This window comes from Erpetoichthys calabaricus, chromosome 13, assembly GCF_900747795.2.
Source record: "Erpetoichthys calabaricus chromosome 13, fErpCal1.3, whole genome shotgun sequence".
NCBI lineage: Eukaryota > Metazoa > Chordata > Cladistia > Polypteriformes > Polypteridae > Erpetoichthys > Erpetoichthys calabaricus.
Genome location: NC_041406.2, coordinates 84,292,434 through 84,320,170, shown reverse-complemented (window position 1 = coordinate 84,320,170; position 27,737 = coordinate 84,292,434). Strand labels below are relative to the sequence as shown.

The following is a 27,737-nucleotide window of genomic DNA, read 5'->3' as shown; positions in this document are numbered from 1 at the left end:
AAAAAACCACTAAAAAGTGGCAAAAGCTAGAGAAGTTATATGTGAGTCAATACATATGTATTCATCTTTTATTCATATATACAGTATGTTTAAAAATATTAGCCTGACTCAATATTTTTATGTTAAAGTACTTTAGAATAATATTGTATACATAAATATGTGGTAATTTGTTAAATTTTTATTAAATTTCTTTTCAATTTTGTACTCTGCGGTGGGTTGGCACCCTGCCCGGGATTGGTTCCTGCCTTGCGCCCTGTGTTGGCTGGGATAGGCTCCAGCAGACCCCCATGACCCTGTGTTCGGATTCAGCGGGTTGGAAAATGGATGGATGGATTTTGTACTAAAATGTGACATGATGGAAATTTTTTGTCTTTTATTTGTATTCAAGAATGCAAATAAAGCTATTATTTATAATTAAAACAATTTTTATTAATTTAATTTTGCAGACCTGTGAACGAGATCAGCTGATTCAATTCATTCTTTTGAAAAACAACTGAAACTAACATATAGGATGGACTGGCATCCCAGCTAAGAGAGGTGAAAAATCCTTACCCGGACAAGAAGCTCAAGTCGGATGGACAGGCATCCCGACACGTTATACCTCTGGTACCTTTCCTAGCTAGGACAGAAGAGAAAGATAATAAAGGACTGTCTCCGAGAGCCGTTTTATCCCCCAGGATGGTAGATGGCAGCAGCCCTGGAAATCAATGCCCATTCAGACACCAGTAGGGAATGGCAAGAATTATAGTCCGGTAACGCAACCCTTCTGGGGTCTTCAGTGGTGCCACAAGATGGCGCTGCAGGTAGATACACTCCCTACTATTTGGGTCTTTCATATGATCTGGAAGTGCTCCCAACTGGTGAAGCCCTGGCATCGGAAGAACTTCCGGGTTCTCAATAAAATGGACCACACTGCCTTGACCAGGCGAGTCAGAGCTGATAGGCAACATTCGACTGGAGGAGAGCAGAGCAGTGCAGTGCAGTGTGGTATGGAGAGGACAGGAAAGGAGAGGAGAAAACAACTTGTTTGGTGCTTCTGTGAACAAGGTATTTTTGTAATAAAACACCCTTTCTTTGAACCTGGGACTGTCTTGTGTGTTTGTGTTTGGGGCTCACTGGCACCCCTTAGCCCTCACAAAACTTAAAACTCATTTATATAGCACTTTTTTCACTACTCAAAGTGCTCTGCACACAGGGAGGACCCGGGAAGTGAACCCCTAATCCTAACCCTAACTCTAACCATAACCCTCTTAACTTACCCTGACGTTCTGACCTTTCTTTCTAAGTTTACCCTCCCTGTCCAGGTGCTCAAGTTGATATACACTTGTGTCACAAATTATGTTATTTGTTTAGGGTCTACTTAAAGCTTTTTTTCATATTTTTATTCAGGTTTCTAGGTTATGAACACTTTAAAATCACTTGTTTTTTTTTTTGGTCCAGCACCTCCTTACTCACCAATATGAGAAAACCCCAACATATTATATACCATTTGACTTACCTCAGTGTCTAGTTGTCAACCTTTTTGCAGTTCCACCTTATTTTTGGCCCTCTACTCCATAAAAATCCTCATTTTTAAGCCAATTTGGGCTATATTTTGTGCAAGAAATTACACCCTTATGATAAAGAGTAACTCAATTGATGTTGAATACAAAAATGATCAAAAAGTCTTGAAGATGTTCATGCCACATCAGGGCTCACCCCCATTGGGATACAAGGGGTCAAAGTTACTCATTTTCACTTGAAAAAATTGAGATTAGTAATATGGGCATGTGGAGTGCCATTTTATGCTATTTGGGGGTTGCCGGTCATGAAAATGGTAATATATTTGAAATTTTATTCGTTTACCGGTGGTCCTAGTCCTGTAAGGGCCACTCCCAGAAGGTTCGAAATGACAAATTTCAAACATAATCAAGTGGGGTATCGTTTTAAGCTATTTCCAGGTCAGTGATTATCACTATGATGTGATTTTTCATTCTTTACTAAGGATGTAGCTGTCTATGGACCTCTATCAGAGGGCGAAAAATTACAAATTTCTGTTAGAATCGAGACTATTTAGACTTTAAACATTTAAATTGAAGCACAAATTTGAATATTTCAAATATCTGATGCAATTATTCTTATTTATTATGTACTTCTACCTCATGAAGTAAATCATTACATTCCATATGAACACCCCAAACTAGGCCAGCTTAAACTAATTCAGACTTTTTTTGACTCTTATTCTAAGCCTAGGTTTTCCATTTCATGTGCAGTATTTATCTTTATTTAGTGTTTTATGTGTATCTAGTATCCTGTGGTGTATATGTCCTGGAGTGGTGGCTCTGAGGCTAAGGATCTGCGCTGGTATCCAGAAGGTTGCCGGTTTGAATCCCCGTCACTGCCAAAAGAGATCCTACTCTGCTGGGCCCTTGAGCAAGGCCCTTAACCTTCAATTGCTCCAGGGGCGCTGTACAATGGCTGACCCTGCGCTCTGACCCCAAGGGGTATGCGAAAACTAACAAATTTCTAATACGAGAAATCGTATAAGACGAAATAAAGAACAAAAAAAAAATAATAATTCATTACATTTATATAGAGCTTTTCTCAGTACTCAAAGCGCTATCCACACAGGGAGGAACCGGGAAGCGAACCCACAATCTTGTTAATTTTGAATTTCTGTGAAGCACTTTGAGCATGGGGAAGGTGCTATATATATATAAAATTAGCTGTGTGTGGTCTTTCAGGACAAAAAACAACCCAAAGACTCCCTAGCAGTTTTAAAATTATGAACTTGGAGAGGTGTCGATTAACTCTTAAGAATTACCCAGGGCAGAGGATGTGGACCCACCTGTGTTTGCTGCCCCACTGGCTTTTGTAAGAGAGGACACTGGTGACACCATATCTTAACCGTACCACTGGCATAAGAGTCCTATTAATCTTTGCCTTGAGAAAATCCCTCCAGATAGACAACGTTTTTCGTGAAAACTTCAAGCCTTGCCCTCCGTTGCTGAGGTGTTTCACTTGCACGTTGTTGAGTCGCAGCATTTGCATTGCTTAAATGTTGTGTCTCTTCTTCTGTGTCATTAGCATGACGTCATTGTTGCACGGCGGCGTATGCAGCACACACGTCTATTGTAGTGAGAAGTGAGGTGCATGCAAGCACTGAAAAAAATTTAAAGCGCAGGCCTGCGCCATCTAGTGGCTGTGATTAAGCGTGAGCAGAGCAGACTGCACCATACACACACAGGTCTTTCATTTATATACTGTATGTCTAATGTATTTATTATTATTTTGCCAAAAATATTCCTCCATATACTCCAAAAACAATTTGAATGAACTTACATCAATTATGCCTCATACTTTCATTCAATCAAAAAGTGTTGATTTAACATATACAAACGCCAACATAAAGCACAATTGTTAAGGGAACTAAATTCAAACATATTCACTCGTTGCTTTTTTGGCTTTTATTGTTCAAAACTGCCTAATATTTGTTGGCCTAAGCATATCTGTTTTATTTTAACCTGCACATTGATGACTTTAATAATTCCAAAAAAAATGGTTATTTCCAATGCAATTCACTGAGATTATTTAAAACTTTCTATAGATATTTGGTATAATTAATATTTACATAATCCTTTGTATTGCTTTAATGCAGATATTTAAAAGTATAGAATACCTTTACCTTTTAATTTGATTGATTGCACTTTTTGGGTAATTTAAACGATACTAATTCTGTCGTATAGGAGGCAAAGAAAAAGGTTCTTTTGTGAGATAGGGTGGGCAACAAATTTAGCCCAAAAAGTTATCATAAATCAGCTTCCACGGCCACGCAAAAACCTACGGCATTTGGAAAGAATCCATTTAATAAAAGTCTTTTGACTTTCTTTTCAGTTTTGCAAAGGTGTTGACACAGCTTGTACCACAATGCAACAAAAGCGGAGGATCTTTATGCAAATATAGGAAAGCCGCATCTATAAAAGTTGTTTATTTACGTAAATCAGCTGTGAAAATGGGCATACCATGTTTGGTGTATTACAAAATTGTTAATTTTGAGTACGATTAACTTAAATCAGGTGAGTAAAGGCAACAATCTATGAGGCCGATTACGAATCTGTTAAAAGAGCATTTATATTTTTGTTGTAACATGATTTGATTGTTTTCATGGGACATCTAAGAGAATTCTGTCGTAACTTTAAAATGCTACGTAAAATCAACAAATATGATTATTTTAAATGACACTAACCTAATAATTTTATGAGTGTACACTTGACACTATTTGTACATTCCCACGCCTAGTTCAGACTTCACAGCTGTAGATCACGCACACCGATGTGACGTAACGGCAACGTCACGGTCCCGTTCCATTTACCCAGTGCGTTTGGTTATATACGACTATTTTCACGGATGGCTGGCAACTTGTATCCAAGGTGTACAGTATATCTATCTGTTGTTGTGGTGTAACATTCATTGGTCGAAGAATCGTCAAAGAGTTACTCTGATTTGTGTTAGCGACTGAATGAAACTGGATAGTTTCACATTATGGAGAAAATACGTAAATAAATCAAACTCTTATTTTAAAAAAAAAATGTCCCAAGTAGGTGGAAATTTGGAAAGCGCTATTCAGACGAAAAATGCACGCTCGATTCAAAGTGATGAATGAGAAGTTGCTGACAGCACGCCACCACGGAACTGTCTGCTATACAACTCAAATGTTAATAAATCGAGCTCTCCACTATAGCCTTCCGCTCAGCCTTTTACCTTGGAGAGCTTGGGCTCCTCAGCCTACGGAAGCGCCAAAGTTTATGAAGATGTCCAGGCACAAATTTCCAGTTTTTCCTAAAAAGCAAAGCGCTGTTCTCTTATCTGAGGCCGGGCAGCTCAACGCCTGCGTTATCACCTCGGCCGTGGTGACGAAGTGAAGAGGCGCCCCGCAAGAGGTGAAATTTCGCTCCCGCCCTCCTCCCGCGGCGAGCGCTGCCGCCCGGAAGCCGTGCACGGCTGTCGTCTCTCGAAGTCTTGTGTTTCCTGTTGACGGGCGGGAAGAGCGAACGTGAAGCTGAAGCAGCAACAGCAGCGCCCGTGTCCTTCTGTTTGTATCCGCGCGCGCGGAGCTGTCTCTTTAAACCCAACGCCGCGCTTGATCCCCGTCGCTTTGCCACGCACCGTCCAGGGACTCGCCGTGCGCGACGCGAATGGAGGACCCTGCGGACTCAGGCGGAGGAGGAGGCGGCGGCGGCGGCGGTGGTGGTGGTGGTGGTGGAGGTGTGAGAGCCACTTCTACGGCCCCTTCCAAGCAGGTAACGGAGATCCGCTGCCCGGCGGGGGCCCGTCCCTTACGGTTAGTGGAGTGGAAAGTGAAGCCCGGCTCGCAGGTGAACATCGACTCGGTGTTGGCCCTGTGTGTACCTATTCCTGCAGAACGAGAAGCCGGAGACGATAGCAGCGGCGAGAGACTGAACCGGTCAGCAGAAAGGAAGGTGAAGTCGGACCGCGCCGGTATAGTCCGGGATTTGTGCTGTCAGCTCGGACAGGTCATCTCTCCAGGGTAAGAAAAATTATGTTTGGGTGCACATGGTTAAGTAGTTGACAGGTGTGCACTGGAAAAGTGCTATATACATAAAATGTACTATTAGGTTTGGAAAAGTAAAAAGTATCACCACTCTCGAGACCACCCTGTAGCCATGGAAACAAACGGCCCGTCTACTGGCTATTGGTGACAGCGGGTTTGGACCGAATGGTTCCATGGAAATGCCCGCTTCTGCTTGGTATGGGGAAAGGGGACTCGTTTTTAATTGAAGTGAATGCTTAAAGTGTAAGACCACCATGCCGATTTTTCAAACACATGCGGAAGGGGGAGAAAGCTGCGCGTTTTGTTTTTAAACTAAAAAGTATAAAGGAGCATGCAGCAGCTGAGCAACTCTTGATGGATGGGGAGGCAAGGAAGGCAGGACGCGGCTACGTGCAGTTCTGCCCCACGACGCGTTGTATTCCCCAGCGAGGGCAACTCTGGCTTATCGTGCCACAGTCTGTCTTACGTCGAGCATATCGCCTTTTTTTTAACCCTGATGCCTCATTTATTTATATATTTAAAAACAGTGTAGCAGTTACAGATTAAGGCCTAGAAGCGAGAGCTCTGCCTCGGCATCAGTGGGTGGGTGTGTGCGTGCATGTTGGAGTGCAGGATCTCACTCGAGGCCGCTGTGTACATGTCCTTTCGCCTAAAAAGTTGCATATTGTTGTTATCTCGACACTTCAGCATGTCATTGTTGACGCCACGCGGGATAGGGGGCCTCCCGGACACTTTTTTGGGGGGGGGGGGGGGGTGTTGGAGGCGGCAGCTGGGCAGCCCACGTGATTACTCGCGTAGCGTATCGCCAGGCGCCAGTTGCCTTGGTGCGCCGAGACTCCGGCCTGTGGGCCACTCTCGATCCGATCTCGGCTCACTGGCTTCGGTTCGTTACGAATGCTAGCTTGTCCGCTTTGAAGTTTATGCCCTGCCGTTGTTTAAAGACTGATAGATGTAGTGTTGATGGGATGGACGGAGTGTGAATGAACGCGAAGAGACAGATGGGTTCTTGTAGTGAATGCGTCATATTTATAAACATTCTCAACGCTTCGGTGACAGCGTGGGTCTTCCGCCCACATTACAAACACGAGCATGTTAGGTATATTGTTGATTCGAAATTGGCTCCGTGGATTATAGATTTATTGATTCAATTTAAGAACATTCAGATTAAGTAGGTTGGCGACGCTAATTTGGCTCCCATAAGTGTGTGCGATTGTTACCTCCTTGCGCCTTGTTCTTGCTGGGTAGGCTCCAGAACCTCTGCGACCCTCTCTGGATTAGCGGGTGTGGAAGATGAACAGATGGATGGTATTCAGTATCAACTAATTGCAAACGTTCTTGATTTGGACCTTTTCGTAAGCTTTAGTTGATAAAATGTAACTTTTAAACGTGTTTTTTGAGGTCAGGACGGTGGCACAGTGGGTTGCTTTGTTGCCTCTCCCACTCATAGATGTTGCATTTGCACCTTCTCCACATGGATGCAACAGTTCTGTCCACATCCTCAAGAGGTGTGTTTATTAATGTTGAGAAATGTTACTTTTTAGAAGTAATATCATTACATTACTTACAAAAATTTAATAAATTTTATAATTTGTAATTATATACTTAGTTAACACTTCACAAACAGTGAGTAACTTTTTATTCTTTTGTATGAAAAACTGCATATTTTCACTGGGCAGCATTTGTTATTAAATGCAGCGTTTGAAGTACATCTATAGTGTATCTGCTTAACTGCAGTAAATAGTTGAATACTGCCACTCAACTTCCAACATTCTCCTACAGTCTTGTTTCTAATTTCCAAATGTCATCCTGATTAACACTCCAAGAGGAAATCTCGCACATCCCCACTCCCACCCACTGATCTAATGTGTGTATATCATCGCAAAACTCTGAGGGATTAAGCCCCTCATTGATTATGAATTTGTGTAAAGTTTGAAATGCAAAAAATCCAATAAACTGAAATTACTGGCAATTGCATGTATTTTTTTTTAGCACTTAGAGCTACTTTTTTGTATGAAAATGTGCTATATAAATAAATGTTGTTGTTTTCCCCCCACTTCAAGCACGGATTAAATTCTAAACCCAGCTGTGTACCTTCATATATTTTATAAATATATTTAGTCCTTCACAAAATAAATAACATCCATCTTTTTTTTCCAATAATTCATGGTAAGAACGCTGGCCACTGCATCATCTGCTCACACTGTTTCAGCAGATCTATAGAAAAAAGTTGGGTGAAAAGTAAACACTAGTTTATTTATAGGTTTCTGCTACTGGACTGCATATAGAACACACTTTTCTGCTTGGCTTGATTGAACTCTACAACTCTCCATACTGTCCATTATGCCTTGCCCTACACCCAGTGCTACTTTGATAGTCACTGATTCCCTGTGGCCCCAAACTGGATTGGTTAAATTTGCCCCTCAGCACATGCAAGATTAAATATATACTTACAACTTTTGTTCAGTTTATTTCATTTGATTGCACTTTTTTATGGAGGGATTGGAATAAACTTCTGTAGTAAGTTTATCTGTTTTTTTTAAGTAACATTTTTTAATTCATTAAATTAGTATTACTTGTTACTTTAAAAAGTAGTCTGATTATATAACACACATTGCTTTTAACACTCTACCCTCAACACTGGTATGTATTAGGTTAAAGGATCAGTTTGGTATTTTGTTTTTTCAAGTTGAAGTCATTTCTTCACAATCTTGTTATATATTAGTTTCACATATTAAATGGTGTTGTAAGGTGAAACAAATTTTATAAAATAAAAAAAAAATAAGTAACTAGCCCGCTGTTGTGTTTTGTAATGTAATGGAGATGAAGGGTACAGGCATCCTATTATAAAGAAAAGCCTTGAAACTTACGAAATACGTACGTATTTCAAAGCCAAGTGTTGATCCGCTTCTAGATAGATAGATAGATACTATATTAATCCTAAGGGATAAATCACAATTTTTGATATTGCACACATGCTGCAATACAGCATAACCATGTTTTATGAAGATATAATAGCAAACCATGGTTGTGAGAGTCAGCCTTTTTAAAGGAGATCGGCTGTGCACCAAACTTGGCCAAGTTTGTCGTTCCTCCGCAACACCAGTTAGGGCCAGGGGCGTGAATTCACCTCAGAAAATCTTTACCAAGTACTGTTATTGACAATGAATGTACACAACTGCATAATAATAACTGAAAAGGGTATGCTTGGGTCACTTAATAAACCTGCTGTATTATAAAATAATTTTTTTTTTTTATTTTGCAAAGATGCTGCCTGCTGCCACTAGTTTGATAAAACATTTGTGTACTTCAGTGAGAAAGTGCATTCATGTAGCATGTAATAGAACGACAAGAACTGAACAGACTTTATACGTATACATCCATCCATCCATCTTCCAAACCTGCTTATTAAGGACAGGGTTGAAAGGTACCTGGAGCCTTTCCCAGCAGTCATAGCAAGGCAGAAACAACTCCTGGATTGGGCTGGGCAAACACTAACACTCAAATTACTTTATCAACACACATTCAACTAAATTTAATCATGTTGAAGTTTAGCAAGTTCAGTAAAGATGTTTTAGTATAAGAACAATGGTTGCACAGAGCTGACATTCATGCCTCACAGCACCAGGGACTGCATGAATTTTGCATGTTCTCACTCTGTATGTACAGATTAGCAGAAGTGAGTGTCAGTGAGTTTACTTATTCTAAAACATCCTATGTTCTTTTTTGCCATGTCCTCGACAAGATAAATTATCATTTTGTTAAAGGCATGATGATTCTGTGGTGGTTCAATCTGCTGTATCGCACACTTTGCCTTTTTCGTAAATTTATAATTGAGAGCCCTTTGCAGAGATCTGTTTTCACTTTTAAATTTAATAGTCTTTTTCTGATCATCATTTGTCAAAAAAGCCAAATTAAATCCACTTTGATCGATGATGTATAACAGTAAAAACGTGAAAATGTTCAAGGGAGATGAATGCATTTTATGGAAACTGTATGTAAACATATTTGAATGGTTGACAATGAAATATGGTATCAGGCTGTAGAGAGCAATATTTCTAATACAAAATGTTTAGTACTGTAGTCCATTCTTAAAGACTATCCGTATACCAAAAGCAGAGTTAAATGATGGCTGATGTAGTTACAAAGCTATAGATAACTAGAGGACAGAAGAGAGTCAAAAGCTTAAACAATGCAGTAGTAACGTTTGAAGTTCATCTTCTAGAGGCTGTAAAGGATTAGTAGAATTGGGACAGTCGAAGTCGGAGGATGACATGCAACTCTATAGGTTTTTTTTTTTTTAAATACATCTCCTGTTCCCTTTTAAAATGTTTTTTCCTGCATAGGACCAACTACAGTCCCATCTGCTCCAAGCACAGCAATGAGATTATTTCCAGGCTTCATAGAATTAAGTCGTATCCTGTACCCTCGGAATCCCCTAATTCAGATGGTCAAGACCAGCTGTTTTTGTAGCTTCTATGATAAAGCAAAGTGTCTGACATGTAAGTTTGTCTGCACAGAGGAAGCACAGTTAAAAGGAAGCATTAGGTTTCTTGGTATGAAGCACAGAGAGACCAGGGACAGAAGGTAGTAAGGAATAGAGTAGCACATGGAGCTGCGGGTCAGACATGTTTTGAGATGGATCCTAGTAGAATTTGGGTGCCAGTGAAGAAAGAGAAGCAGAACAGTAATGTAATTTTAGTGACTGACAGAGAATGCTACTAGAACAGTAGTATTCTGAATGAGTTAAAGAGGTCAATTAACTTGTTTGAAAATCAAATTAGTCTAGTATTAGGATCACGGAGAGCCATGACCTGTGCTAGAAGCATTATTTACCAGGCTGGAATCTAAACCATTTGTGCACAAACTCTCTTTTATACTGGGCAATATTAAAGTTGCCTGTCAAGTTCTCACACATGTTGTGGAATGTGAAGAGGAAGTTTGAATACCTGGAGAAAAGAAATCATGCAGACACAGGGCTTTGTGTTAAAAGTGGTTTGGTTGAGACTTGAACCCAGTCTCCTGCAGCTGTGAGACAGTGGCATCAAACATTGTTCTGTTATGCATTGTGAAGCAGTTTTATGTTTGCAAAAGTTTTCCAGGGGTAAGAATCCCAGATGATGAGGAGCACTTCATGACTAATAGAAGGAGGCTAAAAGCTGCAGGAGATGGAATTGCCTTTGTAAGTTCTAGCTTGGAAGGAGCCTAGGACACCAGACTATGTAAGATCAAACAAAGGCTGAGGGGTGTGAGAACACTAGTATATTTTGTAGCAGCACACACTGCTTGATAATTCTATTTAGTTGCTATCCCTTAAAAATACACAAGTAAAACAACCTATAAAATACAGACCATTTGAAAAATCAGAGAAAAATAGCAGTTTGCTTAAATATTTGTGCTTCTTAATTTCACACACACAAAGAAACTATAATGACAAGGTGCATATTATTATTATCATTTCAACAAGTATCTCTGGTCCAGCCTTGAAAACACATTCAGATTTCTTCTGTTTGCAAAAGAAAAGTTACAGTAAGATGGTCATTACCAAGTTTCATGTCTTTTGGGCAAAATGGTGGGGACTAGCATTTGCTTTTACTAAACATAAATGCTTTGAGTTTTAAAGGTGAAAGTTCACCATACTGCCTTACTTTGGATCTTGTATGGTACCCACCATTTAACATTGGTGTCTAGCAGATTAGCATAAAGGTCTGTGCATCTTCATGTAGCATCTCTAGTTCCTGGCACAGACCTCGTCACTGGCTGGGAAGCAACTGCATTGGTGAAACAACCTTAAGGTTTAGTATAACAACTATGGCCAATGCATTTGTAAAAATAAATTTGAACCAAATACTGTTATAGCAAAATAAAAGGTTATCAACCCTTTTACATATTGAGTGTTAGGGTAAATGTCTTCATCTTCTTCACTAGCTTTTATTAGCTATGAAGAGAGATGCACATACTTTTTCTTCTTTTGACTTTGGTCTATGTTTAACTCACTTTTTATCTGTCTTTTCCAAGCATGTTACTAATCGTAGTTCTGATTCCATCTTTGTAGGACAGTTACCGAGGAATAAATAAGTTGATCAGAGAATGACAGTTAATAGTCATGGTGGCATAGGAGCAAAGTATTGAGTACTTTTAAAAGTCAGTTGTTAGGCTGCATTGGTATCAGTTTAGAGTAACTTCCAGTTTTTATTTTGAACTTGGACAGGGGAGAATGTGAAAATTCAACACAAGTAGGCCTGGTGCTGGAATCTAAACTCGACACCGTGGACCAGTGAGCAAGCAGCACAAACCACTGGAGTTCATTATTAAATGCAAATCGTTTGGTCCGAATCTGATTTCCAGTTCTGTGTTTGCTCATTTCTCGTGTCACATGGCCTGGCTGTTCATATTTAACCTGTGAGGACTGAGGTGATGTACATTAATTTGGTTTATTATTGAAGCATATTTTTAAAGCTGTTATCAGTCCTTAAAGGAGAACACTCTGGAATTTTTGTCATTTAATAATGAAAAGTGTCCTTTCATGTTTAGCTTTAAAAAAACATTGTGAGTTAAAATGAGGCAGCTGTTTTCATACACATTTATAAAAAAAAAAAAAAAAAAAAAAAAAAAAAAGTGAAATGGTAGCATTACTTGTCTACTATCACGCTGGCACAATAAAACAAAAATGTAAGAGTTAACTCAGCTTTTTGGAATATGGAGCAACTGACTTTTTCATGGCTAGGTCAGTCCCATGGTGTGTAGATTTTTCTGCTTCATGTAGAGTCCGACAGGAAACAGCTTCCAAAGCTGCACAAATTTAATTCACATGATTGCAGTTTACATATCTGTAAATTACTTAAAACATTAAAGGAGAAAAGTACAGAATAATGTAAAAATACTTTTCCATACAGTTATGTAATACAGTCATTGCTCTGCTTATCAGCAGTTAGATTTCAAGACCTCTCACATAATACACAAATATTGGAAAACACTCCCGCTCCCAACACTGAAACCCCCATGTAGAAAACAACATTATGTGTAGTATCAGCTGGGGTGCAATGGGTGGCATTGCCCCTCAGCCCTAAAAGCCATACTTTGTAAAAGTGTTACTTAATAACATTAAAACCACACCTGTTAAAAGTTTTACTTGATAAAAATCGTATGCCAGTCTTACATTAGAGTATAGGTTCTATGAATGGTATGATTGTATGGGACCACCTGACTTATCTTATCTAGACGTTTTCTCTCCAGTAAATGAAAAGTACATACTTTGTAAAATCAGTACCAAGAGTATTGTCACATGGATTACTGAATACCAGGACAATTCAGCAATGTATTTGTTTACATAAACTTTTTAGTAAAAATGCTTTATTCATAAAAGGCTTTTTAGAAAACTCTGTGTACAGTTTTTGGACACATTTGTTTACATCAGTATATTGAAATACCAGGGCAAATTAATTCAAATTTTAAGTATTACAGACCTGATGATTTCATTTTCACATCTTTTCCTCCTTCCTGTTCAAGGCTGGATCCTGTCCAGTGCACCTGGGATAGGCGCTGACACCTAGAGACCCTGAACTTAATATGCTGGTCAGAAAGTGGATAGTTAAGTTTAGACACGTTCATAACAATCAAAGGGTAAATGCAAAACTTATATTTCTTTATTTGCATTTGTGTATGCCACTGGTTTAAAAAGCAAATAATTTTGACATTTGCTCAACTCTTTCAACTGACAAATGACTGGTCACTGCATCATGCTCTTAAATAAAACGTGCAAATAATCAATTTTATTTCAGAACTTACTTTAGCCTTGAAACAGCAGTGGGTCACACTTTATTAAGTTAAAAAAAGTGGTATATGTTTTTTGTATAGGAGAGATACCCACAATCCCATGCCAAAAATTCAAGCCCTGTATACATATTTAATCAAAAAATATCAGTCCTAGTCTAAAATCTTATATATTATCTGCACTGTTGTGCGGTGATTAGCGTTGCTATTTATTCTGTAGGTTGGCTTTCATTATTTTTAAGGTTCCTCACATAAGTGATCAGATTTTGTCATTGACTTACACCTGGGTAATAATGCAGAATTAGCCATTGAATTTGGCTGTCCATAACTTCAGTAATAACTCATAAATAAAAAAGAGTGTCTCCCATTCACTTAAATATCATTCACATGTGTGCTTTCACTACATATCTCACATTTAATTTGTTATACTAGTAATCATTATTATTATTATTTACTTATGTGGATGGTGCTTTTATGTAAGGCAGCTTACAACTTTTAAGATACAATTGGCTACATTTCCTTTGGTTTTTCCAGTTGGAACAGTGACCGGTGAAGTGACTTACCCACGGTCACACAGTGTCGGTAGCGGGATTCACCTTGTGGCTTTTAGGAGACACTCGCCTCCTACTCCTGTAATTGTAAATGATGTCACTGTGAATAGGGTGGAATCTTTAAGTTTCTTGGCACAACTATCGCTCATAGTCTGAACTGTGATGAATACATCTCTGCTCTTATCAAAAGCTCAGCAACTAATATTTTTCCTCTTAAACTTAAAAAATGTAACCTGTCCCAATCAGTGCTGGTATTAAAAGCTTCCTCACTTTCTCCATAACAGGCTGGTATAGCAATGCATCGGCTCAGTCTAGGCATAAACTGCATGTTATTCAGACTGGCAGAAAAGATTATAGGCCTGAAACGGAACTCAACCTAAGTTCTGTAGAAATCATGGGTCAGAAAACATGCTGGAATTTAAAATAAAAGACTACACACACCTAGGCAACCATCTCTTTCATTTAGTATTGTTGAGGAAAAGTGTTGCGTTCTTGCTAGACATATCAACAGTTTCTGTCCTACTGCAGTCACTTTGGTTAAATACAGTCTGATTCATTTCTGTCTTTCCTAATTATTAAACTCCTCCATTCAATATAAGTTAACATTTAACATTATTCTATATAGGACTTGATATATTATTAGACAGGAGTGTTATTCTGCTTTACTATATTGTTTTATATACTGTGTGTGTTTTGTGCTTTTTCCCTAATGTATATAATGTTGTGGTGTTGTTACATATTATTTATTGTAACACCAAGAGAAATTCCTAGCAGCTATGCTTCCTATCAATAATAAGTTCCAGTTCATAAAGTTGATTTTGGAGTGAACATATGAAACAGCTCTTTTCCCTAGCAACAGGGAGAGGGAAAGAGTCCAGTTTTAGATCCAAGGTGTGTTCCTTCCTCGTGACCAATTTAGCAGGAGTAGGACCTGCTTGCCATGTTCTGAGCTGGATAAACCAGCTAGAAAATGGATGGACGGATAACTATAGCCATGTCCATTATAATCGGAGGATGAATGGAGATACCTCTGTTGCATTATGTTTGGCGCTGTACTAAAAAGTGATTAATCTCCACATCTTGCTATACTTTCAGACATCCTTATTTAAATGTGTAACACAACATGTGAAATCATTTGCAAGTCGCAGCTGATTGGTTACATCAACCTTCTCTCAAAGCTTGTATGAATATTGTTTTTGTATTTCTGAACAAATTCCGTAGTTGGATTAAAGTGGAAAATGATAGCCATCTTTTTTACATTGGAAGAGCAACAGGATTTTCTTGCTTTATTTAGGTGAAGTATGAGGTATTTTAATATAAAATATATGATTCCCAGACTCTCATGCTAAAATTCGAGCTGGTATTAATTTAAAATAAATTTTCAAATATTCAGGTTAATAGCAATGTATTTAAAAATGATTGCTAAAATATAAAGTGCAATATAAATAAAATTTATTATTATTTATTATTATTAAAATAAATCTTGCCAGTTACATCTCTAATACAAAGTTTTTGCTCCTGCTATTCCCACTGGTAATAGATAATTAAAACAAGTGCTTGTGACCCTGTGGGTAAATGGTGCATATCTTTCAGAGTGATGCAATTATGTGTTTTCCATTATGGTACTATTTCATAAGCTTCTTTGCTTGTGTTACATCAGCACACTAGTTTTTCCAAGAGCATTGCTTAAATCTATTCCATCTTTTTTATAATTGAAAAAGGTGCTTTGCTAGGGAATAATGTGCACTGGTATGTTTGTTTTACTTTAGATCTATTTTTATTGTTTCTTTATTAAAATTCACATTTAACAAAGTATATGTAACATAGAATTAGAGATTCCAATTATGCATTTTATTTAGCCTTTTGAAATCTAATTTGTTTGTGTTTGTTATATTTGTTTATAATGTTTATTTATGGTTTGGCTGTTTTCACTTAGTTTCATTTATTTACTCTGTATATATTAATAGTGCATGTATATAATATTTTACAAATTATATGTAAATTTCTCTTTAATCAGCAATCAACCCTAGATATTTTTTTTTTGTTCATTTGTTTTTTCAGACCACTTACTCAGTTTGGGTCATAGCTAGCTTGTGCCTATCCTGGTACCATTAGCCTTAAGACAAGAATGAGCTCTGGATGAGACACCAGTCTTTAATAATGCACACTCACTTATGTAGGGACAATTCAGAATTACCTACAACTATAGTATGGATATCTTTGGGATGTGGCACAGCATAAAATTAAGTAGAAAAAAGTCCATGCAGACATGGGCAGAATTTGAACTAGAGCCTGTGGTGTTGTGAGCCATTAGTACTAATAGCTTTTACCCCCATGCCACAATTTCATATAGAATACCCTACCCCTAACCCTAACAAAATAAACAAGTAGTGAAACATGAGAGAGTGAACGCATAGGTCCTGCTGCGGCCTGACACTGTGTCTGGGTAGATTTACTATTTTGCCTCCTGTGTAGCTGGAATAAGTTCCAGCCACACTGAAATGCTGATATTATTATTATTGATTATCTTATTGATTAGTAGATGATTTCCATGTGTATCATAAATTATTTGTTCATGGATTTCTTGTAGAATATTGTGTATGTTGTATGTTGTGTTTCTTATTGAAATTCAGAGTTTTTTCTTTTCTGTGTTTATGTAGTGTTTTATGCAGGTGGTATTTGTCTCCAATGTTGTACATTTCTCCTTGCTCCTTATCAATTTCTGTGAAGCACTTTATGGGAAAGTGCTATACAGTGGTGTGAAAAACTATTTGCCCCCTTCATGATTTCTTATTCTTTTGCATGTTTGTCACACAAAATGTTTCTGATCATCAAACACATTTAACCATTAGTCAAATATAACACAAGTAAACACAAAATGCAGTTTTTAAATGATGGTTTTTATTATTTAGGGAGAAAAAAAATCCAAACCTACATGGCCCTGTGTGAAAAAGTAATTGCCCCCTTGTTAAAAAATAACCTAACTGTGGTGTATCACACCTGAGTTCAATTTCCGTAGCCACCCCCAGGCCTGATTACTGCCACACCTGTTTCAATCAAGAAATCACTTAAATAGGAGCTGCCTGACACAGAGAAGTAGACCAAAAGCACCTCAAAAGCTAGACATCATGCCAAGATCCAAAGAAATTCAGGAACAAATGAGAACAGAAGTAATTGAGATCCATCAGTCTGGTAAAGGTTATAAAGCCATTTCTAAAGCTTTGGGACTCCAGCGAACCACAGTGAGAGCCATTATCCACAAATGGCAAAAACATGGAACAGTGGTGAACCTTCTCAGGAGTGGCCGGCCGACCAAAATTACCCCAAGAGCACAGAGACGACTCATCCGAGAGGTCACAAAAGACCCCAGGACAACGTCTAAAGAACTGCAGGCCTCACTTGCCTCAATTAAGGTCAGTGTTCACGACTCCACCATAAGAAAGAGACTGGGCAAAAATGGCCTGCATGGCAGATGTCCAAGACGCAAACCACTGTTAAGCAAAAAGAACATTAGGGCTCGTCTCAATTTTGTTAAGAAACATCTCTATTATTGCCAAGACTTTTGGGAAAATACCTTGTGGACTGATGAGACAAAAGTTGAACTTTTTGGAAGGCAAATGTCCCGTTACATCTGGCGTAAAAGGAACACAGCATTTCAGAAAAAGAACATCATACCAACAGTAAAATATGGTGGTAGTAGTGTGATGGTCTGGGGTTGTTTTGCTGCTTCAGGACCTGGAAGGCTTGCTGTGATAGATGGAACCATGAATTCTACTGTCTACCAAAAAATCCTGAAGGAGAATGTCCGGCCATCTGTTCGTCAACTCAAGCTGAAGCGATCTTGGGTGCTGCAACAGGACAATGACCCAAAACACACCAGCAAATCCACCTCTGAATGGCTGAAGAAAAACAAAATGAAGACTTTGGAGTGGCCTAGTCAAAGTCCTGACCTGAATCCAATTGAGATGCTATGGCATGACCTTAAAAAGGCGGTTCATGCTAGAAAACCCTCAAATAAAGCTGAATTACAACAATTTTGCAAAGATGAGTGGGCCAAAATTCCTCCAGAGTGCTGTAAAAGACTCATTGCAAGTTATCGCAAACGCTTGATTGCAGTTATTGCTGCTAAGGGTGGCCCAACCAGTTATTAGGTTCAGGGGGCAATTACTTTTTCACACAGGGCCATGTAGGTTTGGATTTTTTTTTCTCCCTAAATAATAAAAAACACCATTTACAAACTGCATTTTGTGTTTACTTGTGTTATATTTGACTAATGGTTAAATGTGTTTGATGATCAGAAACATTTTGTGTGACAAACATGCAAAAGAATAAGAAATCAGGAAGGGGGCAAATAGTTTTTCACACCACTGTATAAATAAAATTTGTGCGCATATATATATATATATATATATATATATATATATATATATATATTGTGTTTTTGTGTATAAATTGACCCTTTTTTGATGTTTTCTAATGAATGTGAAGAAGAAATACATAGTGCAATGGTAGCACAGTATACACTATACAGTATGTGTTGTTGTCTGCCTGGCCTAAACAATACAATTTCTTAATAGATTTCTTTTTTTTAACGATCCTCCCATTTGCTTTGTAGTGCAATTGTATATAAACAATGAATTTCAGGACTGGTAATGAGATGCCATTGCACTTAATTACTGCTGAAGAGTCACTAACTTTCTTGCCTAATGACTAAGTTTCTGCTGTGACTGTGTAATAGAAAAGTTGGTTTGAGAAATGGGTGGATAAATAATGAAAATCTGCTGTTTGGTGCGCTGCCAAGTTGTTTTGGTGGATGGTTCTGCCTCTCTTTTAATAGCTAAAGTGCTCCACTCTGCAGTCAGTATTACAGTCAGCTGCTGCAGTAACCAGTACAAAATGTGCTGATGTCTGCAAAATAGCATAGCTACATGTTCAATGGATTTCTGCCAATTTCACAACTCAGAATTTTCACCTGACTTTATGAAAATGCTTAGATTTAGTTTTAAATTGCAAAACATGAAAAAAAATTTTTTAATATAAGTAACCACTTATACTTCTATCCATTCAACTATTTCCTAACCTGCTTCATCCAAACCTACTGTATATTTGAAAAATGGACCATGTTTTGATGTGTATAGGCAAAAAATAGGAACAACCTCGGTCACAGGGTCAAACGTTTTTTCTCATTCATTGGACAATACAGTTTACTGTATAGCCACAGATAAATCTAACCTTTTTTTGGGGTTATGAGAGGAAAACTGCACTATTCAGAGTGAGTTTCAAGCAGACATGCGTGGAATCTACAAATGTTGTGTTGCGGGTCAAATGTGTTATTTAACAATACTAATCACTAATAGTGGAGTCAGAGTATCTGTAATGTCACTTTTTTATTTTGTCACTCTTTAATTCATTCTACTGCTTGGCAGCTAGGGCTTAAACTGATGATGTGATTATTTTGAACCGAGATGTGATATTTGATATATCTCCGTATCTTCTCTGAACACCTTAATGATTGAAAATAAATGAGCACTATATGCAGTAGCATGTATATATGTATTTTATGTACAGACCTGGTATATTTTCTCACAATAATAATATGAAATATTAACGAAGGAAACAGAATTTTTTTTCCCCCAAAAAATGTAACAGTTTCGTAAATAGCTGTGCCTCAAAGAAACAACTCAAATGATATATTTTTCCAACTATTGTTTTTTTTTTAATCACCTATAGTTATTTTCAGTTTTTATTATATATACTATGTTCATCACCTTGCCTATCTTGCTGGCCTGTGTCTGCCACTCAGTAAACATTGCACATTCTCTCCCTGTCTGTTTTACATAAGGAAAGACCAATCTCTTGATTCATTAATATACTAGCCATAAATCACAATACATGCACATATGTATATTGTAAATCATAAAATAATTTGTGATAATTCCAAATGATAGATTTGCATATACAGTATGTGCATTTTCTTATTTTCTTGTCTGTAACGATCTGTATGATGTGTGCAGGTACTTTTTTTTTTTTTTTAACTACCAGCATAGTAAACACTATATTAGTGTCTGAGCAACTTGTATTTTACATCCAGCTTCTTGAATCCTTATTTCTCTGCACTATGTAGGTACTTTACACAAGGATCTGCAAAGGGGTACTTGAAATTCTGGCAGGGGTGGTGATATTTTGTTGGAAACTGAACCATTTCAACTACCCAGGGAAACTTTACTTGCACTTTTAATCCAAGCGAACAGTGATGTAATGGCCAGCAGCACAGTTTACACCATGAGTCCATATGGAATAAGTCACACAAATGAAAACTATGAAAGCTGCTATTTGTATTCATACTTATTGTGTTTCAGTACAGAGTGAAGGTGGCATGAAATGGTTGGATGGATGAGGGCTTATGCTGTATGGATGTGTCGCTTCTGGTGTGATAATTATTGTAGTTATTCAGCCACTGCCAAAGTGTGGGTATTTTTAGGGTGTGAGTTAAAAAGGAGAAAGCGTTTGTTTTTTTTAATGGTAAGTCACTGCGACTGTTTTCACCTGCTACTTGTCCGCTCATACAGTATGCAACAGAACAGTGAAAATTTTTTATTATCTTGCTTAGCAGGGACCTGTTTTGCCAGGGAGGTGGTAGGACAAATAGGCACCACGTGTCATATGCAGTAGTGTGTTTTTTAGTTATTTGTTTAGATAGTCTACTGCTTGAAATGACATACTGGGTAAACCAAACCATTAGCAAACTGCATCACTAAAACATCATAACTGGAGGCGATGCAGTGAACCTCTTGAGATTTTATGTAACATTCAGAAAACGTTGTGGAAGATCAAAGTACTGAACATCGTGATATTTTGGCTTTTGCTTATTGGGTTCTCTTAAAAATTGAAACAAATCATACATTCTGTATTGCCAAGCCTTGACAATGTTTCTGGCTTTAGATCTTGTATATTCTTTGTAAAGTATGTTTATTTCTGTGGTCTTATACCAAAGGCATTGCAATATTTTTTTCATATTTCAATAAAGACTGAATAAAACAATAACTCAAAAACCCTGCACTTGCAAGCTGTTTCCTATAAATTATCTTTGATAATGCTAATATCAATACCAATTCCTTGTTTCACTCACTACTGTCCAGTTAAGGATAGCGGACAGCTGTATCTTTTCCAAGCAGCACGTGGTGCAAGGCAGGAAACCACTCTGGATAAAGAGCCCGTCTATCATTGGGGGTCACTTCTGCACATATTTACACAGGGCCAATTTGGAGTCGCCAATTAATCACATTTTTTTGGGAAAGTGGTAAACCCATACACACATCAGGAGAGTGTGCAAACTCCACACAAATAACAGGATTCAGACTTTGAACTTGGGATGGTGGGTCTGTGCAACAGCAGGGTTATTACCCACTGTGCCAACATGCTGTCATTTTAAATATATTAAGTCTATAATTTTTCATTATATTTTCACAAGACTAACAAGTGTAATCCAAGTATAAAAATGTATAAGCCATTGAGCATTATATTTTAATATAAGAACCTTTAATTTGTTTGTTTTTAATAATAATATAAATATAGTTTACAACCGGAATTTATATGCAAGTTTGGAGTGTGCTTCTTTACTGTTGTGAGAATAAAAGTTCCTGTCCAATGTTAGATTTTATTAATGTTTAGTTGAGTATGCATTGATATATTTCAACACAGTGTGTTTTTAAAGTTTTGTAACAGTGCTTATGGTGCAAACCTGAGTCTTGGCACCATTTATGCAGTTGTCTGGTTTAACTGGTTAAATCAAGCACTCGTTGGGGTTGAAATTGTGGTGACAGGAAGTGAAGTCTAAAAAGAAAATGCAGAAATTGCAAAAATAAAAATAAAGTTCAGAAACATTGCACTAAGCATTTAGTAATCACATAGGAACATGTGGTCAATTGATGAATGTGCCTTGTATTCATAATGCCAACTATGGTGATTGTGAGGTTCAAGAGATGATGTTTCTTAAGTTACTGCTTTAGGATATAAGCTTTTTCAGATTTGACATGTGCAGTTATAGCCTTGACTAGCATGGCATACAGTAAGAAATGTTGGAGGTTTGTTTTTAGATTGAAGCAGTACTGCCAGTACACACAACTGTAATCATTTTCACACTTTGGTTAAAAAAAGCCCTAAGCAATCCGCTTTCCAGTGTATATTTTAATGACTTGCAAATATAATAAGTCTTGTATTTTTTGCACAGATTAGTTAAACTTGCTATTAGGAATGTATATTTTGATCACATTTCACAATAATTAATTATTCAATTTTAAAAGGGAACTCCCTGCTTAATTGCACAAAAAATATATCAAGAATAAATCTCCCAGCAAAAGCTTTATTTATCCATTATGCACATGACTTCTCACTTAATGTTAAAACATATGTCACAAATATTCACTGCAACTGGCTGAATGCCTTTTTGGGTTAGGAATGGTAGTATAATGATGTACTCGTGAGTCAGTTGCATGCACACTTTATTTTCTGTACTTCAGTGGACGTGAATTGTACATGCTGTTCGCACTCGCTATCCTAAAAAAAAAAAATTAGCAGGAACTACAGGACGTGATGCCAAGTGTTCACCAACCGTCTGATAAGGAGATAAAGTAGCAAATATTTTGGTGGTGTGGTGTAAAACTTTTCTGCCCTGCTTTCTAACCTGAAAAGGAGACACTAAAACAGTAATCCTGTAGCTGAATCTACAAGAGCTTGCTTCACTCAACTGGCTGTATAGAAACCAAACGTGAGACTTTGTGAATTAGACTATAAAGTAGACAGCTTGCAAGCCACAAGCTCACTCATGAGAAAAGATGTGTCATAAAGGTAGCATCTACCACATCTAAACAATTGGAAAAAGCTGATTAAAATAATGGTGTACTTTTATCACTTTTATTTAGTAATGGTATGTAAAGGATTAGTGATTAGGATATGCATGCTGAACACAGGCGGGCGCGATGAGTGCTGTATGCAACTGGTAGAGCAGATGACAGGAATGCAGTCGGGAAAGTCACGCAGGCAACGCAATTAACTGGCTGTTAAACCAGAACTACCTACACATATACATAAAGTCAATAGTTCTCCTTTCATACTATATTCAAGTGTGTGTCATACAGTTTGCGTATGCGAATCTCTGCTGCTTCTCAAAAGCATCAGTATTTTAGTCACAGGACATGTGCCTTCAGCAAGGATGCAAAATAATGAAAGTGCACAGACACTTCTTCTAATGAGAGCAGGTGTTTCTGCTGTAATGTTAGTTTGTATGTGCACGTGACTGGATCCACATCTGTGAAAAGTATAAATTGGTCCTTTTGTTAGCATCTGAGAATAACATTTGCCCTACTGCACCAAAGTTGCAGGCATCCTGAGGTAGCTTCCAAGTATAAGTAAACACTGATGCAAATTAATATGGACAGTATATATTTTTTTGTTTTTGTAAAACAAACGCTTGATAAAGATATCTTGTGAGATAGCAAGAGTGACACAAGTTTGTTTTCCTAGTATCTCTTTGAGGCACCAAAATTGACTTTTTTGATTATCAGAATATATGCCATGTTTGAACATTGCAGACTATCTAAAACACAGCATTCCCACTGTGAAACATGGTGGTGGCAGCATTCTGCTTTGGGGATGCTTCACTGCAGCAGGTCCTGGAAGACTTGTGAGGGTTAAATGAATGGAGGAAAACCTGATGCAGTCTGCAAGAAACCTGAGCCTTAGGAGAAGAGCCCAAACACAAAACCAACTATCCTTTTATTCCCTCCATGACTTTATACTACTGTTTGCCTTCTAGAGAATGGAACAATAGGAATGAGTGTGCATGGGTTTGTTTGTATGCTGTATGTAATAGTAAAATAAATGGTTGTGTCTCTTATATTTAAATGTGCTTTGCTTGCCTCTCAATATGAAATGTGAAGGAATTAATGAAAATGTCTTTAGAGGTTGCTGATGGTCTGGTGTGTGCAACCACTGTTTAACTTTTCACTGCTCGTTACGTTTTTTATATTACTAAATAAAATGTAGCGCACTGAAGTTTTTAATAGTGATTTTAAATTAAAACACTTTCCACTTTGAGATTTAAATGTTGTACTGCAATGCTCAAAGTTTATACCTTTGCTCTCACCATGAGCAAGAAACTTAACCTGCCATATCAGCAACTGTTAAAATTTGTAAACATTTGTATAATGATTTGTTACCCACTTTCTGCTAAAGTTTCAGGCTAAATAATACTCATTTGCAAAGATGTAGTGGTCTAGTTTGGTTGAGAGCTGTTATTCAAATAAATTCAAACTTGAGAAGATTATTCATACTATAGGTCCTTAAGGATTGGTGTCACTGCTACTGAGTAAAAACCCCCACAATAGGTAAGAAAAGTAGCTTTTCTTCATTATACAGAGGAATTTGTGCATCAAATGATGTTCTGAAACATATCCAGGCATCGTATACAGTAATCCCTCCTCCATCGCGGGGGTTGCGTTCCAGAGCCATCCGCGAAGTAGAAACCATATGTTTATATGGTTTTTATATTGTCATGCTTGGGTCACAGATTTGCGCAGAAACACAGGAGGTTGTAGAGAGACAGGAACGTCATTCAAACACTGCAAACAAACATTTGTCTCTTTTTCAAAAGTTTAAACTGTGCTCCATGACAAGACAGAGATGACAGTTCCGTCTCACAATTAAAAGAATGCAAACATATTTTCCTCTTCAAAGGAGTGCGCGTCAGGAGCAGAGTCTGTCAGAAAGACAGAGGAAAGCAAACAAATCAATAGGGCTGTTTGCTTTTAAGTATGCGAAGCACCGCAGCACAAAGCTGTTGAAGGCGGCAGCTCACACCCCCTCCGTCAGGAGCAGGGAGAGAGAGAGAGAGAGACAGAGTTTGTTTTTCAATCAAAAATCAATACGTGCCCTTCGAGCTTTTAAGTATGCGAAGCACCGTGCAGCATGTCGTTTCAGGAAGTAGCTGCACAAAAGATAGCAACGTGAAGATAATCTTTCAGCATTTTTAGACGAGCGTCCTTATCGTCTAGGTGTGTGAACAGCCCCCCTGCTCAATCCCCCTACGTCAGGAGCAGAGAAAGTCAGCGCAAGAGAGACAGAAAAGTAAGCCGGGTAGCTTCTCAGCCATCTGCCAATAGCGTCCCTTGTATGAAATCAACTGGGCAAACCAACTGAGGAAGCATGTACCAGAAATTAAAAGACCCATTATCCGCAGAAATCCGCGAACCAGCAAAAAATCTGCGATATATATTTAAATATGCTTACATGTAAAATCCGCGATGGAGTGAAGCCGCGAAAGGCGAAGCGCGATATAGCGAGGGATTACTGTAACCCACTCCTACAACATGACATTAATGTAGAGTGAATTGTAATTGCCATTCCAGAAAGGCAACAGAGGAATCCACGTTACAGGTATCTCACCTCTGTCTGATGTAGAGTTGTATCAGTACTAACATTTTCACTTTGGTGTCAATGCCAGCTTTCAGTCTACAGTACCTGTACCAGAATGGTTCCAAAGCAAAGTACTTCTGGTACTGAAAATCGTGAAATGGTTGTATCGTGCCATGTTCAAATTTGTATTGTATTAAGTTATTGCAGTGATCCTGATGGACCACCCACTGGTAGTGGTTGTGAATGTGAAAAGGACACGTAATTTAGTTACTTTATATGTGACCATGATGATCTCCCAAATTTAAACCTCACTTTTGTCAGTGTGTATATATAAAATGTAAAAGGCACAAGCTTTAAAGAAACAATGGCTGAGCATGTAATGTATATTAAGTGCTGAAACATTTTATTTGCATTGTTTTTCAGAGCTGTGTTGGTCAGAGTGGAAGAATGTAGCCACCCAATTGTAATGAAAGGTTTGTGTGCAGAATGTGGTCAAGACCTCACACAGTAAGTAAAACAGAATGCTGTTCATAAACATATAGTGTTTGTTAAGATTGTTTTGGTCATTTACTATTTTTTTTGTTAGTTATTCGAATAAAATCAACAGTATACTGGCACACTTTTAGGATCAGTTGGGTTTTGAAGTTGATAAGTATGGTTCTTTCTTATTACTGAATTTGTATTAGTTTGCTTCCTACAAGAGCTAATCTCTTTTATATATAATATAGCTAATTTTGAGTTTTTAACCCAATGATGTGAATGAAAGACCTCTTATTTTTGCCTTTATATTTTGGAGATTTCTAAATTAAACAAAAATGTTTACTTTTGTAGATTATATGAAAAGGAAACGTGCGTATTCAAAGCAAGATACTGCAACAAATAGATGATTGACTTGGAAAATCCAGATAGCAAGCTTACCCATCATAGGTTTTGTAATAAAGTAACTTAGAAATCTATTTTCATATATAGGTGTGTGTGGGTTAGGGCAAAAGTAGGTTTAAGGTTGTTCGTATGGAAAAAGGCATGCAGGTTTTGATTGCTACACTCAAGCATACTTTAGTAATAATCAGCAGAAGATGACCAATAACACAAATAAATAATACAGTAATTAATAAATAATAATCTTTATATATAATACGCTACCGTGGCTGTTCGTTAGTCTGTCCAGGATTTTAAATCACTTGTGGCTCAAACACCGTTTGACCTATAGACCTGAAATTTGGTACAAATATACAACGTAACCTCTACTGTCCGCTTTCGGGGTGATGATTGACCTCCAGGGTTATTCCTCTTTTTATTTCTATTTTATTTTATTGTAGAATCAACTCTCGGCAGCAGCCAGCAGGGCAGCCACGCAGCGCGTGCGTACAGATGCCATTCTCATCACTACCACCTTCGCCGTCACATCCCCTACCTCTTCATATCTTAAATCATTCTTGAGGCAGATTGAAGACTTAAGTGCCAGCTTAAGTGAAAAATTAAAGAAAAAACGTACTAAGTAATTGCAACACAAACATCGACTTAATCAGTTTTAACACGTAAAGATGCCGATGAAAGAAGAAGCGGCTGCTAGGGTGGAGAAAAGAAGAGCTGCTCAAGAAGCAGCAAGCACATCAACCTCTGAGCAAACGAATGCTAAACATAAAGAGGGCGTATGAAAACTATGAATGCTCAAGTCAAGTGTATTCGCTGCATGTTATCGTGCAGTGCACCATTACTGGTATAAGAATAAACTCAGTGTTTCACATACTCACAACTGTAAACCTACTTTTGCCCACCCATATAATATGGAATATATATGATATGGGTGATACCTTTATTCGTCCCCAAAGGGAATTTACAATTTTACTGTTTATGCTTTATGAAAACGTTTTGAGATAACCTTATACATTTCATTAAGATTATCAAATGCATTACTTTATTAGACACTATTCAGGCTTGGGAACTGCAACCTTTATTTTACTGCTTGTCTAAATTAACTAGATATTTGAAAAAATGAAACTTTCTTTAATTGTGTACAGTTGTACGGTGGGCTTTCTTTTGTACTGTTGGGGACAAAAATAGACTCCTGGTACAAGTGGGCTAAACTTAGAGCCAGTGATACAAAGGCATTAACGTTTGTAGAATTCTTTGAGTGGTATATCCGTATTCTTAGGTTCAATGTATCTTTAACTAGAAATTAACTTTCATTTAAATTTTTTGTTTGTGAAATTAATGAAAGTAACACAGAAATATTATTGAAAGGCATGTACAAATCATTAAAGTTCATGTTGCTAATAAGACTTGCATTGGAAGGTTATGCGTAAAGATTTTCATATTCAGTTTACATTTTTGTTATAGTATTAAATATAGTATTCCTTTAAAACAAAACTTGTGTTATAATAAAGTAAAATATTACAGGAGTAAAACTGTTTCATAAAGTTAATGAATTAAAAAAAGATATTTTATGGAAG

The 27,737-nt window shown here is 37.6% G+C and overlaps 1 protein-coding gene across 1 annotated transcript in view; it reads left to right on the top strand.

Annotated features, from left to right (window-relative positions):
* The first annotated feature begins 4,970 nt into the window (after positions 1–4,970).
* ctdp1 (CTD (carboxy-terminal domain, RNA polymerase II, polypeptide A) phosphatase, subunit 1) overlaps positions 4,971–27,737 on the top strand; it is a 140,222-nt gene continuing 117,455 nt past the window's right edge. Inside the window, exons 1-2 of the mRNA XM_028817195.2 lie at positions 4,971–5,527; positions 25,708–25,791. Coding sequence (XP_028673028.2) covers positions 5,175–5,527; positions 25,708–25,791 — 437 coding nt within the window. The 5' untranslated portion in view covers positions 4,971–5,174. The remainder of the gene's footprint in view (positions 5,528–25,707; positions 25,792–27,737) is intronic.